This window comes from Pipistrellus hanaki (genome assembly GCF_964339955.1).
Source record: "Pipistrellus hanaki genome assembly, chromosome: 3".
NCBI lineage: Eukaryota > Metazoa > Chordata > Mammalia > Chiroptera > Vespertilionidae > Pipistrellus > Pipistrellus hanaki.
This window is the reverse complement of record NC_140505.1, coordinates 141836697-141852186: the sequence shown is the minus strand read 5'-3', so window position 1 is coordinate 141852186 and position 15490 is coordinate 141836697. Positions and strand designations below refer to the sequence as shown.

The 15490-nt window shown below is 49.8% G+C and overlaps 1 protein-coding gene across 1 annotated transcript; it reads right to left on the bottom strand.

Annotated features, from left to right (window-relative positions):
* Window positions 1-3467: 3467 nt before the first annotated feature.
* LOC311619264 (keratin, type II cytoskeletal 75-like) lies at window positions 3468-14415 on the bottom strand (the record flags this gene model as incomplete). Its single annotated transcript, XM_084877456.1, has 9 exons — window positions 3468-3652; window positions 4890-4924; window positions 5523-5743; window positions 6242-6367; window positions 7134-7298; window positions 8728-8823; window positions 9616-9676; window positions 11920-12128; window positions 13960-14415. The coding sequence occupies 9 exons, from the start codon at window positions 14413-14415 to the stop codon at window positions 3468-3470; spliced, it is 1554 nt and encodes a 517-aa protein (XP_084733582.1).
* Between the last annotated feature and the right edge of the window lie 1075 nt (window positions 14416-15490).

The window sequence follows — 15490 nt, the reverse complement described above, 5'->3', positions numbered from 1 at the left end:
CCAAGTTGGATATGCTTGAGGATGCTCTCTTTCCTAAAGGCTGTTTTTATGTTTTTGCAAATGCTCCAGACCCAAGTCCCCTAAGGACTTCTAGGGGATCCTGGGAGTTCCCAGGGCAGAAGGGTTTTGGGTGGGAGAACCCCTCAGGCCAGCCTGGGTCCTGTCTCTGGCTCCCTTACCTCCTGTCTCCCCAGGGTTCCTGAGATAGAAGACTCCAGACACAGAGTCTTGTCTCCAGGGTCTGTTTAGTCCAGAAAGGCCACAGGGGACTCAAGAGGAGCTGCCTCATGCTTGAGGAGAGGAACGAATGCTTTCCCCCAAACATGCATTGATGCCAGCCATTAGGTTGGGGTTCCATGTGGCTATTTCTTTCCCTTCTTACCCACTCCATCCCCAGTCTCCCTGAGGTAGACAGAGCCTGCTCTGGCCCGAGGACATCTCTGGGGACAGTTGTTGCCCCCAGGAATTGTTTAGGTGTATTTGGGATAGAGCCCTTCTCCCCAGCACCAGGTCACAGCTCTTTGAAAATGCTCGAACTACTACCCTCATCCTGTTCTCTCCCCACCCCTCCCCCGCTCTTCCCTCAGTCCCATCAGTGAAACTGCTGCTGTGGCCAATGGGTCTTTCTCTTCTACATTGTGACTTTTTATAGATCAGAATCAACTCGATAATAATAATAATAATAATAGTAAGAACATTTATTGGGTGCTTACTATGTGCAGGACCACCCTGAGTTCTACATTTACTATCTCATTTAATTCATGTAATGTCACCATGATGGAGTTTCTATTTTACAAATAAGGAAAGTGAGGAGCAGAGTGGTTAAACTTCGCCAATACTGGATTCATCCCATTCTTTCTGACGTCACTGTGCTTGCTGTTCCCGTGGAGAGAAGCGAGTTAGGAATTGGATGCTGCCACTGTGCATTATATTTCCTCTGTTTCTCAGCTTCTACACTTATAGACTAGGAGACTGGAACTCAATGGGAAATTCTCAAACTGTGATATTTCACAGTGTCCCTTTTTTGCGTAGTCTTGACTTTGGTCCCCGCATACTGAGGAGAGAAGAGGGGGGCCGGGGCAGGTGAGGTTTGTCATGAGACAATGGGTAATGATGGTGTTGGTCCTGTGCATGGTGCAGGAAGAGGGGATTCTCACTGTGCCCTAAAGGAAGTGTCACAGAACTGGGCCCCAGAGATGATATTAGTGGGGATGGTGATGCTGAGAAGCCAGATGAGGGATTAGACTCCCTCCAGACTCCCATCAGAGGAAATGAATGAGATAGTGGGCAGACCTGTGAGGCTGGGTTCACTGGACACTGGAGAGCATCCCCCAGACACATCCATGCCAGAGTGTGGTCTCAATGACCATGTTGGACTCCCTGGAACCAGGACCAGAGCTCTGGGGCAGAGAGCAGGGTAGTTAATTGGAAGGCATCTGCTTCTGGAGAACCCCAGGTCCAAGGTTGCCCTTTGAATGTGAGATAAGACAGACTCAGTCAACACCCAGAGAGCTCGGTGACATTTTATTGAAGCTATTTCAGGGAACAGGTAGGCTCAGGGAGCCGGCGGTAGAGAAGGGTTTGAAAGGATTAGAGCGGGAGTGACTGTTCTCTGAAGCAGTGGATGCTCCTGTCTTCATGTCAGCAGCACGCAGCCTATCACTCCTCATCTTGTGAGTGCATTTTGGTCTTGAACACATGGCAGGTGTTTTGAGGGTTTACATGTCTTCTAACTAAATAGAAAACCACCCTTGGAAGGCCACCTCAAAAATATTTCGGTGCCTCCCCTGCTCCCCTGTTCTACCGATACCCTATTTCTGCTTCCCTTAAGGGGCTGAGCATCACATCCACATCCCTGGGGAACACCTAAGGAAGAACTGCCTCGCTTCTGAGTCTGCTCTCTCGGGCCTTCCCTGTGGGGCAGGGCATTTGGTGGACTGACTGCTTTCAAGAGTTTCAGTGGCTAAAGCTGGGGATGGGCAAGGCCACAGGCAGATATTTCAGAGACATGAATATAGAAGAATGGCCTGGAGAGAGAAAGAATGGGAACTGTACTGGCAAACAAAAGTGGGGAAGTGAAAGGAAGAAAAGAGAAATAAAGAGAGATGAGGAGAGGAGCGGGGAGAGAGAAGAGACACACTGGGTGGCAGAGGATGAGTAGAAAAGGACTGAGTGGGAAAGAGAAGGTGGAAAGAGCAGGGTAACAAAGGGAAGAAAACTTTCCAGAAAAGAAGTGATGTGGCAGCCCAAAGGAGGAGAAGTCCTGCGCCTGCAGGTTATTGCAGGGGGGCTCTCCCTGGGCAGTTCTAGAACAGGCTGACTTGGTTCTTTCCTCAGTGTGTCTGTTGTAGGCATCTGGTGCTGAACAGCCTCCCACACCTTCACATCAGCCTGCCTCCTCCCCCTCAGCATCAGGACATTTCTGTTTGGGCCCATAATTCTAATTTTGGCTTAAATGAAGCAGATTTCGGAAGAAGGGGGCTATAAAATATTATCAAATGCAGCCCTGGCTATGGAGAACTTTTGGATTCTTGAAGTATTGCATTCTCCTGTGAGTAACCAACAGTTGGCAATATTTTAATAGGTGTTGATTTCTCTCCCAAATATTCTGCTGCTGGTGGTTGTCAGGGGAAGTGGCTAGCGTCCTGGGTGAGGACAAGAAGGAAGGAAGTGCCGAAACCTGTTTGGCTCAGTGGATAGAATATTGGCCTGCGGACTGAAAGGTCCCAGGTTTGATTCCGGTCAAGGGCATGTAACTTGATTGCGGGCATGTCCCCAGTAGACGGTGTGCAGGAGGCAGCTGATCGATGTTCCTCTCTCATCAATGTTTCTAACTCTCTATCCCTCTCCCTTTCTCTCTTTAAGAAATCAATAAAATATATTTTAAAAAATAAAAAAAAAAGAAGGAAGGAGGTGAGGAGGCCATATGTGGGCAGCGTTGGCATTACTTCCAGGTCTCAGTGGCCTGCAGAAGAAGTGTTCTGTCTGCGTGAGAAAGCTCACGTGAAAACTCTGGCCTAGACTACATTCAACTTTCTTGGAGCACCAAGGTCAATTCTAAGCTTCCCGTGAAGGACTGTGATTACAGTGGAACCGGGTCAGACAGGAGGAGGGAGACCCAATTACACCCCCGCTCTGGAAGCTACTGAAGGGCAAAGTCCCACCCAGCCCAGGTCTTGGCTCAGAGCAGTTGAATCAGCATTAGCTAGAATGGATGCCTTTAGCCCTGGAGGGCCCCAGGGTGGGGAGTGAAAGGGGTCCCTCTGTAGGGACCTGTCTGAAGCAGAGGGACTGACAAGGTGATCTTGGAATGCATAGGCTGCTTTCCCACTCCCTGTGCGTTCTGCTGCCAGGATTGACTTTGTGCAGGGGTGTCAGCAAAGCTGCAGGCCTTGGGGCTGGGACCTGGGGGTCTGGTGGGTGGGGTTGGAAGGGGTGGGTGAGGCAGCAGAGGCAAGTGGAGCTCTTTAGCTCCTATAACTCTTCTTGGTGGATGACGTCTTGGAGATGATGCGCATGCTGGAGGTGCTGCCACCCATGTTACGGCCACTGGTGGAACTGAAGCCTCCGCTGCCACCACCATAGGAGAGGCTGCTGCTGTAGCCGCTCCCGCCCCCGCTGTAGCCTGTGCCTCCAGAGGAGGAGACCACAGCTGTAGAGAGAAGGCACAGGGCACTCTGGCAGTCTTCGCCAGTTTCCCAAGACCCACCCTCCCTGGGCCTGGGGCCCATGGCACTTCCTCAGGGAACAGGAATCTCCTCAGTCCCCCAGGAGCAGGGTCAGAGGGTGGACATGTGCTCCCCATCCCCATCATATGCTGCTCAACATGAGCATCTGTACTGGACATCGCACCTTTCAAAGGCCTTCACAGCTGAGACCACACTGTCTCAATAGGTCTGAGAGGACATTATTACTATGAGCACCCACATTTTACAAAGGAGAAACTAGAGGCACGAAGAGATCAAGTGGCAAGCCCAAGATCACACTTTCCAGAAACTAAGGTTGTAGGCTCCCATGCTGTGTTCACTCTTCATCTACACCAGGGGCTCTCACAGAGTGAAGGCCCCCCGCTGTGAGGGGTTCAGGGACTCCCAATCTGGAAGAGGCTGGAGGCCATCCAGATGACCTTTTCCAGGAGTCGAGTCCCTTCTACCGTATCCTGAGTCTAGCTTCTGCTCAGATACTTTCAGCAGCAGAGAGCTCACTATCTCTAGGTGCAGCTTCCACAGCCTGTCAAACATGTGACCTCCCTTTAAGTGTATGTTTCTCCAGGGGAATTTGTCTAGTTCCCTCTATTAAACTCTCCCCCATCCTGGTTCTCCAGCCTCTCTAATTCGGTCTGACCCATATGGGGCCCAATGGATCCACTTCTCATGCCTGGGATGCAGGATTCCACGAATGCCACTTGCTGGGACACCCTGGCAGATGACTCCTTCCCATCTCCCTGCCATTGCCTGAGGCCAAGCCAGGCCAATCACTGCTCTGCTTGTTCCATTAATTTGCTTCAATTTTTTACATTTAACCTATCTAGTAGCCTCTTGTCAGTTGTGTGAGTTTGAATCCCTGCCAGAACCAGCTGAAAAATCAGGGACCCATTGCTCTGCTAGCGGACCTGTCCTGAAACTGGGGTCCCTGGGGCCTGGCTGTAGTCATTCCTGTGGACATATGACCCCACTGGGATGGGCCCTAGGGATCAGAAATCATCACAAATCTCTCTTGACTGATTGAGATGAAGGGCTGGAGAAAAGAGTGGTCTCCGTAGAGCCTCTAAGAGCATCTTAATGATGTCCCTAACCCAGCCTGGTCATTTTATAGTCTTTAAGTCCTTGTGATGCCCTTAGCTTCCACTCTGTCTCCCACTTTCCTATCATCCCAAGGCATGTACTCACAGATATTCACGGGTCCGACACCTTCTCCACTGAGTCTGTTGCAGGTGGGAGAGAAAGAGACATTTGCTGAGACTTTAAAGAGCCCTGAGTTTTTTGTGTTTAGAGTCGTCGGCACAGAGCACTTACTGGGTGCCAGGAACTGTGCCTACAAGCTATCCATTCCTCTCATTAGCCTAAAGAAGTTAACGCGAATCTGTCAGAGGACATCTAGGAGATAAACCCAGTCATAATATGTTGAGGGATGGGGAGAGGGACCCCTGCTCACTAGAGAGAGCGGGGCAGTTAGATTGTAGGCATCTTTGGGCAACATAGAGCCCTGAGGCTTGTCCCAGGTGTGGCCTGGTTTGTCTTAGGGTCTGGGCAGAAATGGCCCTGCTTATGGCCTTCCAGGTAGTCATGGGCCACTTTTTCCTGACATCTTTCCCCTTGGTCTCTTGCACTGGGTCCAATAGGAGCTGTGGAAGGAGTTGTGACCTCAAGAGACCTCCAGGGAGCACTTGTGTTTTAACCATGTATCTACCCTTGGAATTTTTCCCCAGGGCTTGACACTGTGGGGCTCTTGACCGCTGTGGCATTGGTCTAGTGCTCCGGTGGAGTCTGTTTGAGCTATGGTGGAAGGAAAAGGTAGCCCACCTGCACTCCTCGCCCTCCAGCAGCTTCCTGTAGGTGGCGATCTCAATGTCCAGGGCCAGCTTGACATTCATCAGCTCCTGGTACTCGCGCAGCTGCCTGGCCATGTCCTGCTTGGCCTTCTGCAGGGCCTCCTCCAGCTCGGCCAGCTTGTGCTTGGCATCCTTGAGGGCCATCTCCCCACGCTGCTCAGCATCAGCGATGGCGGCCTGGAGCGTGGCACACTACCGGGAGGACACAGGAGTTGGTGAAATCCACAGAGAATGCAGAAAGATGTGGGCTTCGGGTTAAAAAGATGGAGGACATTTTTTTTTTTTAATGGATTTCATGCAAAGGTTACTAGAGCTTCATCATATTTAAAAATAAGATGAATCTCTGTCCCCCTTGGATGATTCACTCCTTAGCTAGGATAGAGACAATGATTTGGGGGGAGGGGAGAGGGGGTCCTTTTCCATACTGAATATCTCTGGATAGTGGGTAAGTAAAGCTGGTCAAAGTTTTGCCTTGGATGCCTCCAGAGGACAGAGCCCTTCCTGGAAGAATTGATGTTGGACAGAATTCAGGAAGAAGGTTATAACACCCCTAGACAGGCAGGAGACCACCTTCCTGGGTGGTCACTCATCTGGCGCGGCTTCACTCTGCATGGGCTGAGTTAGGACCAGGCCCAGGTCTGCCCGGGTGCAGGGACTTAGATAGGATGACCTCTGGGAGGTCAGTCCTACCTGCTTCTTCAAGTTATCAATCTCAGAACGCAGCCTGTGCATCAGCCGGTTCAGCTCAGAGATCTCCATCTTGGTGGTGCGGAGGTCGTCCCCATGCCGGCCAGCAGACCGCTGCAGCTCCTCATACTGGGGAGAAAGAGAGGCAGAAGGCAGGCAGATTCAGGCCAGAGACAAGGAGGTGGTGGTTTCCCAGGACCCAAAAGGCTTTCCATACACCACTGGAGGCCCCTCCCACTCCCCACTCCATTCTCCATCAATTCCATCCCCATCTTCCCTGGGCTCTGCTCTCACTGTGTCTACAGCTCAGCACCACAATCAGACCTTTCTTCTTGGATCCCATCTTTTGTTCTTCTCCCTTGACACCAGGCATCTCATTCTCAACCTGTAACTCTCTGCTTCTAAAGCTCCTTTGCACCAGATCTCATATTTCTGTGATTCCCCAACTCAGTGTTTGTTCTAACCTGGAACATCTCATTGTGTGACCCAAATCCAGTCCTTGTCCCCGCCTCCCCCCAAGTCCCTCAGATCCAGACAGTTCCACCTTTCTCCTCTGCATCTAGGAGGCTCAGCCTGCCTTTTGTTCCCACCCTCCCTCTCTTTTGTTCTTCCTGGCACTGGTGGCTGGTACTCTCCAGCTGTCCCTTACCTCTCTTCAGGGTGTTGGAGGTGTGTCCATACTCCTTGTAAGGACAAACTATCTCCTGCCTTCATATGGCTATTCCCCCAGTATAGCCCAAGAAGTGCTCAGTACAGAGGATATGCCTCAAGCTGAACTCAGATCTCTTCAATCCCATCTGATTGGGACATGTAAGAGGACAAGGCTCTCATCTAAATTGCCTTGGGAATCCCAGTTTTCCATAATTGTTTCATGAACTTGATGTTAACACCTCACCTTGGTCTGATACCAGGACTCAGCCTCAGCCCTGCTGCGGTTGGCGATGTCCTCATATTGGGCCTTGACCTCAGCAATGATGCTGTCCAGGTCCAGGTTGCGGTTGTTGTCCATGGACAGGATCACGGAGGTCTCAGAGATCTGGTCCTGAAGCTGAGCCAGCTCCTGTGATGGGGTCCAAGTGGGAGAGCTGAAGCAGGGTGCAGGAGTGTGCGTGCATGTACATGTGAAAGCGTGTGTGTGTGTGTGTGTGTGTGTGTGTGTGTGTGTGTGTGGTGTTTTGTATGCATGTGTGTTGGGGCACTGTGACCAGAACCCTGGAACAGATTTTGGCATCAGGGAAACATATGCACTGCTAAGGCCTAAAAAGGCTGGGAAGGACATTAGGGAGGTCACTCGGCTTACTCCCAGGCTTTATCATCAACTCATCACAGATAACTTTAGCTGCCACGTCACTCCTGTTGCCAAGGGAATGCACCTTGTTGTAACCTGCCAGTGCCATGATGTCTCATGTTCTGAGGAAAACGGCCTTTCACACTAAATAAGGAAATCATCTTGTGAACTAAAACTGAGTCAGAAGGAGCCAGAAAGCTTTGCTACGTCTCAGTTTTGTTTCCCAACTTCGCTTCTCCCAGCTCCTCGGGGACGGGAAATGGAAACAGCAGAAAGGACACCAGACTAAAAAATTCAAGTCTTGGATCTTCAAAGCAGGCTAGATAGCATCTCTGTCCCAGGGAGGAGCATTAAATAGTCCATGTCTATGTAAGATGGTCTTTGAAACAATAAACACACAATTAATTTGTTAATGATCACTCCTCAGATTCCTCTAGAGCAGTGGTTCTCAACCTTTCTAATGCCATGACCCTTTAATACAGTTCCTCATGTTGTGGTGACCCCCAACCATAAAATTATTTTCATTGCTACTTCATAACTGTAATTTTTCTACTGTTAATAAATAATAATGTAAATATCTGTATTTTCCAATGGTCTCAACCTGTGGGTCGCTACTGTGCCTGAAATGGTATTGCATCTGTGTGGCCTGTCTCCCCCACTGCAAGGAAGCTCCAAGAACTCAGCGGCTTGACGGTGTTTGCTCAGCGCTTTGCTGCAGCCCCCAAGAACAATGTCTGACTCTTAACAAAATGTGTCTTCAGGAGAACCAAGCAATGTGTTGTGTGCTTCTGGAAGCATCTAAAGACTCACTAACTGTCACTTGATTTGCATAATTGCATCATCCTGCAGCCAAGAATAACAGGTAAATTTAAGCTGAAATGGGTGAGCCGGTTGCTCAGGTAGTTCTATGGAAACCATGCATCATTCAATGATGGGAAGTTCCTTTGTCTGACCGACAGAACATGCTTGGCACAGGTGATCAAGATTAAATTTCTCACCTCACCTGACTCACAACTACTGGATAGAAACTCATTTTCTCTCTAGGTAGGGGAAGTAGCCTCTGCTCCATGAATTCCAACCCAGGGATGGGGTGGGGAGCAGAGAGGAGATCAGAGAAGCAGCTTGTAGCCTCTGTGCCCAGCTGAGGCCCCCCCTCTCCCAGCCTCCAGCCCCTCTGAGGGAAGCAGTGGGCCCTGCTTACCGCTTCGTAGAAAGCTTTCAGGAAGTTGATCTCATCCATTATGGCATCCACCTTGGCCTCCAGCTCTACCTTGTTCATGTAGGCGGCATCCACGTCCTGGGCACAGAACAGGCCATCACCCTGAGTCTTACCCAGTCAGGGTTAACCAGCTCCTCTATTGGGCGGGAGAACTTCAGTTCCCAGGGATGAAAGCCGTGTTTTATTCCAGGCTATGGAGTGGACTGGCATGGGAGTGGGGAGGGGGAAGGGGAGTCCATTCCCTGAGGACCAAGGCTCTCAGGGAATGCCCATCAGGTCATCAGCTATGTCATCTCCATGTGGTGAGGACAACCCCATCCTGGGCCCATGAGCTCTCCCAGCCTCTCCCTGAGGCTCATGGTGACTTCCCCTCTTCCTCATACTCTCTTCCCCTTCCTCCTCTCCATACACCATGCTCCATTCTCCCTGCTTCAGCTCAGCTCTGGGCTGGTTCTCCTCTCCCTCTATCGCCCTCCCAGCCCCATTACGCAGGAAGGTCCACAATGCTAAGAAACTGATCCCTGTCTTGTGCCCATCCCCCGAGCATGCCTTGACGTCCTGGAGACTCAGCTCAGCATCAGGCCCATTTGCTTCACCTCTCCCTTTCCTGGACTCCACATGGGAGGGGCTAGTGTCGGGACTTACGACTTGGACTTTGAAGCCCTGGATCCTGAATATCTGGGTAACCTGGGGCAACGTGCTTAACCTCCCTGATGATGAGTTTTTTAACTTTTAAAGTAAAACCTGTTCCCAAGATTGGTTGCACAAATGAAATAAAGCCTTGTATGCAAGGCCACGAGTTTAAATTGCAGCTGTCACTGCTGGAAGGGGCTGCCTGAGAGTCAGAAGGGAGCATCCCTGTCCCCTCACCTTCTTGAGCACCACAAACTCATTCTCCGCCACTGTGCGCTTGTTGATTTCATCTTCGTACCTGTGGGAAAGGTCAGACGTGGACTGATGTTAGGCACAGGGGCTCTGGGAGTGAGGTTAAACCAGGGGGCTGTAGGTGGGCAGGAGATGGCAGGTCTGCAGAGCATACCTGGAAAATGTGCTGCTAGAGAAAGGCTCTCCTGCCACACACATGCCCCCAAATCCCATATCAACCAACACCCACCTATCCCTTCTACACAATGCCCAAACCTCAAATAATAACAACAACCCCCCCACTCCCACCCCAGCGCTCATTCTTTCCTGAGTTTTTCACACAGTTTTGCTCCTTAGAGAGCGTAGGCCCCACGAAGGGGCATACATGTTTCCTTTTACACCCCGTGGTCTTGTCCCAACCCAAACAGAGGCCATGAGGGGAGAAACAGAGAGAACCGTAGGAGGTGTGCAGTCCTAGGCCTCAGCGGCTTCTGCACCCAGTGATGCCCTCATGCCTCTCTGTTCTGTTCTCAGCCACACTGACTCTGGGCTGGGAAGCTGAATCTTCAGGCTAAAAGGAGCGACCCACCCCCCTCTCCAGTTTCCTCTCTTCCCCTAGGCAGCATCCCCCTTGCTCACTGATCTCTGGGTGACCCATTTTCTACCCAACCTGTCTAAGTAGTGGGGAGTCCCACCCGCTCAGTGGCTCTGAAGGCTGTGGTTGGGGCTTTGTCTCCTTCACCTTCCAGCCCAGTAACCCCCAGGCAGGTCACTCAACCTCTATAGATGCCCTTCCCATCTATGAAATGGCATGCCGTTATTCTAAAACCACACAGCACGGTCCCACACGATGTATATAACCAGATCTCCCTGCTTTTGTATTGCCTCTGCAGTCCAGTAGTACCTGAGACAAGCTTTCTCCTGCCAGTTGATTTATTTTTCCTTATGATTTCCTTGCATTGCCTTTTCACTAAATATGAACACCTGTTCTTCACCTAATTCCATACAACTAACTGTCCTTGTCTCCTGTGCTTCCCAGCTCACAGGCCCTCTACCAGAGGGCGAGTACCAGGTGGTCCTGAACAGGCTCTTAGTCACTTGCCACAGGAACATCACCGACTATTACCATGAGCACATTCTCTAACACTCCCCCAATTCCTCCTCTTTGCCTCTTTCTTCCTCTACATTAAACTTTCATCTCCTTCTCCAGGAGGCCCTCTTGGATTGAAAAACTGTTACTACACATTTGCACACATATTATAAATTATCCATTTGTATTTGCTTTTCTTGTCACTACATACATATGCCTAAACATCAACACAATAAAATAACTAACACTTATTAACAGTTTACTCTGTGCCAGGAAGTCGGCACCCTACCAAGTAGTTTACAGGCAAGTTTTGATTTAATATGCTCATACTATTAATATGTCCTTTAACAGGCAAAGGGGCTGGGGCTTACAGAAGTTAGTTTTCTTTAGGCCTTTTAGCTAGTAAGTGGTTGAGCCAGGATTCTAATGCCACTGACTAGATTCTATACTGCTGTCCAATAGAACTTCCTGTGATCATGGATATGCTCGGTATCCACACCCATTAGCCACATGTGCATTGAGCACCAGAAATGTGGCTAGTGAGATTGAGGAGCTTAATTTTAAATTTATTTAAATTCAATGTATTTAAATTCAAATAGGCACATGTGGCTAGTGGCTACCATGTTAGTGCAACTCTAAAGCCTTAACTCTTACTACATTACACACACAGTACCTAAAAAAACAACAACTCTGTATCAAATGACTTATTTTGTTTGGACCAATACAATTAGAAATAAATTAGAACAATAAAAATAAGAAATTACTTATGTCTATAGGCACAAGATACTACAATATTTGTTTAATGGTGTGTGTGTGTGATTTCAGGGAGAAGGCAGCATGTATGTGTCTTTCTCCTCTGTTCTCTGCCCCTTGGCCAGGGTTGGGGTAAATGCATGGACATTATGTAAATTAGCAATGGGACTGAGTGAAACAAATGTAAGGGTGAGATTATATAGGCTTAATTCTTAACTCACAAGTTGCCACTTATATAAACTTAAATGAGTCAGTCACTCTCTCAGAGCCTCAACTGCAGAATCTTTCAGGTTGTTGTGTAAATCATGCTTTCTGTGCCCATGTTAGTTATCATCCTGTATAACCTCAGCCCTTCCCCAAAGCTTTAGGGTCCCAGTTCTTTTTCCAAGTAACATCAATGCCCAAGTGTGTCCCATTTCCCCACTGAACTGGGTTCTTCTGGAGGAGTTGGCCCCGTGTCCACTCACTTGTTCTTGAAGTCCTCCACCACGTCCTGCATGTTCTTTAGTTCCGTCTCCAGCCTTGTCCGCTCCCCACCCAGGCTGTCCAGCTGACGCCTCAGGTTGCTGATATAGGCTTCAAACATGGGCTCAATGTTGGCCCTGGTGGTTTTATGCTCCTGCAGGAGGCTCCATTTGGTCTCCAGGACCTTGTTCTGCTGCTCCAGGAACCGCACCTGCCCCAGTCAGAGGTGAGAGACTGTGAGGGCTTCCTTGCAGCAACCCCCCAAAGAGCTCTGGGATCCAGGACCCTCCTGGGGTGGGGCTGTAAGACCCCAGAGTCCAGGTAGTAGGCTCCTTTTCATCGTTCTCTACCAGAAGGTAGAGAGCCAAGCAAAGGTAGGTGCGATGGAAGAGAGGTGGTGGATTGATTTGGAGGTGGGAGAAGCAAGGAGGGACAGAGGGATTGGAAATTGTCTGACCACACCAAACCATGCTGATGTGTAGAAGGTGAAGAAATTTCACCTCACATTACTGGGCGAATTTTTGATTCCTATTAAATGGACAGGAAGTTCTTAGCAGAACATTCAACCTGTCTATTTTCTTTCAAACATGATTTCTCAAGATCTAGACTCTGGACTCAGTTGCTCACACCCCACAAGAATTTTGGAGTGGGTCACTCTGTAGTCATATTGAAGGTATTTGGGCATAATCCCAGCCCTGTCTCTCCAGCTGTGTGGCCTTGATAAGCCCCTTCCTCCCTCTGCTCTTTCAGGTCTTCTGTGCTCTTGTGCTACAAATACCGTTTCCTTGAATTGCACTCATCTTCTCCTCAGCCTGGAAAAATATGCAAAACCTTTCTCCCTAAGCAAAGTCCTTTCACTGGGAGCAGCTGGAATGGCACCCAACCTCAGAGAATGAAGGAACAGAGCCTCCAAGACTTTGGAGATGGCAATTTGCCTGCTGAGGGTCTTTGACAAATGCACCCACCCCACCATCTTTCTCATCCATTGCAGAGGAATGAGGGCAGTCCTGGCTCTAAGTCCCTCCCTAGTTACCACCCTTTGGTTCCTAGGTGCCTTCCTGACAAACCTAAAATGGCTTTCTTTTCCTCCGAGCCAGGCTCCTGGAAATCTCACAGCTGTTGATGTACACACAAGGTCAAGTAGGGTGACATGGGTGATAAAATTGAAGAAGCACTGCCTCAGTGGTTAGGTTTTACACATTTAAAGATCTGGGTTCATATGATGAGGCATTTATAGACTGTTAGACCTGCAAAGGCACCACAGAGTCCATCTATCCAACCCAACTGAGGCCCAAGAACTTAGGGATTCTCCTAGCAGAAGAGCCAAAAATGAGACCTTGGCTGGTTGCCTCTTTAGCACTTTCTTCTAGATCCCAGGTGTGGAGCCTGAATAATCCAGATTCTTGAATTGGTTCTTCCCAGGCAAAAGCAACCAGCTCAGGTGTGAAGCAGTGGTGATGACACAAAATAGAATCCAAAATAGAATGATATCTTTCCCCCAAACTGGGGAAATCCCTAGGATTCCAGGCCATATACCAAGGTGGGACCCAGGGCTGAAGTCATAGCTTTCCTCTCTCTAAAAGAAAAGAATGAAACACTTTGAGCAGCCCCTGGCCCACCACCAGCTTCTCAGACAAACCCAAATCACCAGGGCGGTTGCCACAGGAGGGCTTGCCCCTATTAAACTCGGCAGGAAAAAGTGACCTCAGCCCACTTCTGTGGACTGACCTTGTAATCTTTCTTCCCTTTATCTCCTTCCTCCAAACTGATCTCCTTTCACTCTCTAATTGTAAGCCCAGCACACGATCACAGTCCATCAAAAGAGCGATGTCCTTGCAGTGGGTCAGAAAGCTCAGGAGCCTGGAGGTGGTCATTTTTCTGCTTCCACTTCAACAAAGTGGGAAACCACCTCCCCCTCCACCCTGTCAGCAGTCTTCCCACCCCAGGATCACAGGTCTTGGGCAAGTCACAGTTGACCTCAGCAAAGCACAGAGAGCAGAGATCCCCCAGCGTTTCTAGTGGGGATCCCACTTGCCTCTCACCTTGTCGATAAAAGAGGCGAACTTGTTGTTGAGGGTCTTGATCTGCTCCCGCTCCTCTTTCCGCACCCGCTGAAGGGAGGGGTCGATCTCCAGGTGCAGTGGGGTCAGGAGGCTCTGGTTGACAGTGACCTCCTGGATGCCCCCAGATCCAGGCATCATCCCACCTCCATACCCTCTGTACCCTATGCCGCCAAGACCCATCCCATAGCCAGCGCCACCGAAGCTGCCCCGGCTGGAGCGGTAGCCCCCGCTGACGGAGATTCTCTTGCTGCTCCCAAGGCCATGGAGACTCCTGCTCCCAAAGCCGCCCCCAAAGCCACCTCCGAATCTCTTCCCGCCCTGGGTCACGGAGACAGAGCTGAAGCTGGTCCGGGAGCCCGGGAGGAAGTTCGCCGAGGAAGTACTGAAGTTCCGAGTGCCCCCCGACTTGATGGTGAAAGAGGATCGCTGGGTCATGGTGGGAGTTGATGGCAGAGAGTCAGAGGAGCAAAAATGTCACAGGGATGAGGAGGCTTCAGAGTCTAACTGTCCCAAAGTCTCCTTGGCTTTTATCCCTTTAAGAACTGGGCTTGGCCGGAGAAGATCAAAGACCACTGTGTTGAGTTCACCTCAATGGCATGTCTGGCCATGGCCCATCTTCCTGCCCCGCTAATCATAATGGGGAACTCCCTCCCTAGGGCAGGACTGGGCCTGGGCATTCGAGCCCCGGGCAGGCCTGGGTCCCCGAGGCCCCCACTTGCCCAGGTTCTCTGCCACATGATGTCAACACTCCCACTGTGTCTCATGGGCTCCTCTCTTATTGATCGCCAGGTCTTGGACTTTGAACCCAAGCACTTCCTATCACTTACAAAGAAACCCCATTTATTGAGGACTCAATCTGTGTAAGACCATGTGGAAGATAGTTGCAAACACTGTGTCATTTGATTCTCATGATAACTTTGTGAGGATAGAGGGCAATAAAAATTGCTAACATTTCCCAAGTGGCTGCCATGGGTAGCTGTTTTACACCTGCCTTCTCATTTAATCTTTACACAGCACCATGTGGTGGCTATTACTTTTTTATTTTATTTATTTTATTATTATTATTATTATTATTATTATTATTATTATTATTTTGCATGTGAAGCCATTGAGGTGTGGAGTAGTTAAGAGACTTGGCAGACCTCAGGTAGCCAGTAACTGCTGCGCCAATGGTGGGGCCCAGTGGTCTGACTGCACCTCAGCGACAGAGAGAGGTGGCTTGTTACAGAGAAGCAGACTCAGGACTTCAAACTCCTGCCCCCTCTACTCCTCTTGTTCCAGCTTTTAACTTTTAACTTGACCCTACCCCTCCACCAGGGATGTTTAACAGTTGTTCTGAGTGCCATCTCTCTTCTTCTTGCCATCCTTTCCTTTTCAATCCTTCCCAATTTTCCCTGATTAGAGGGGTCCAAGAGACTGTAAACTCAGGAATGTGGGCGCTTCCGGATGTCTCATTGCTGCAATTATGGGCCTAATCGTCTCCTGTGCTAAGTGAAGGTGCTGCCCCGGG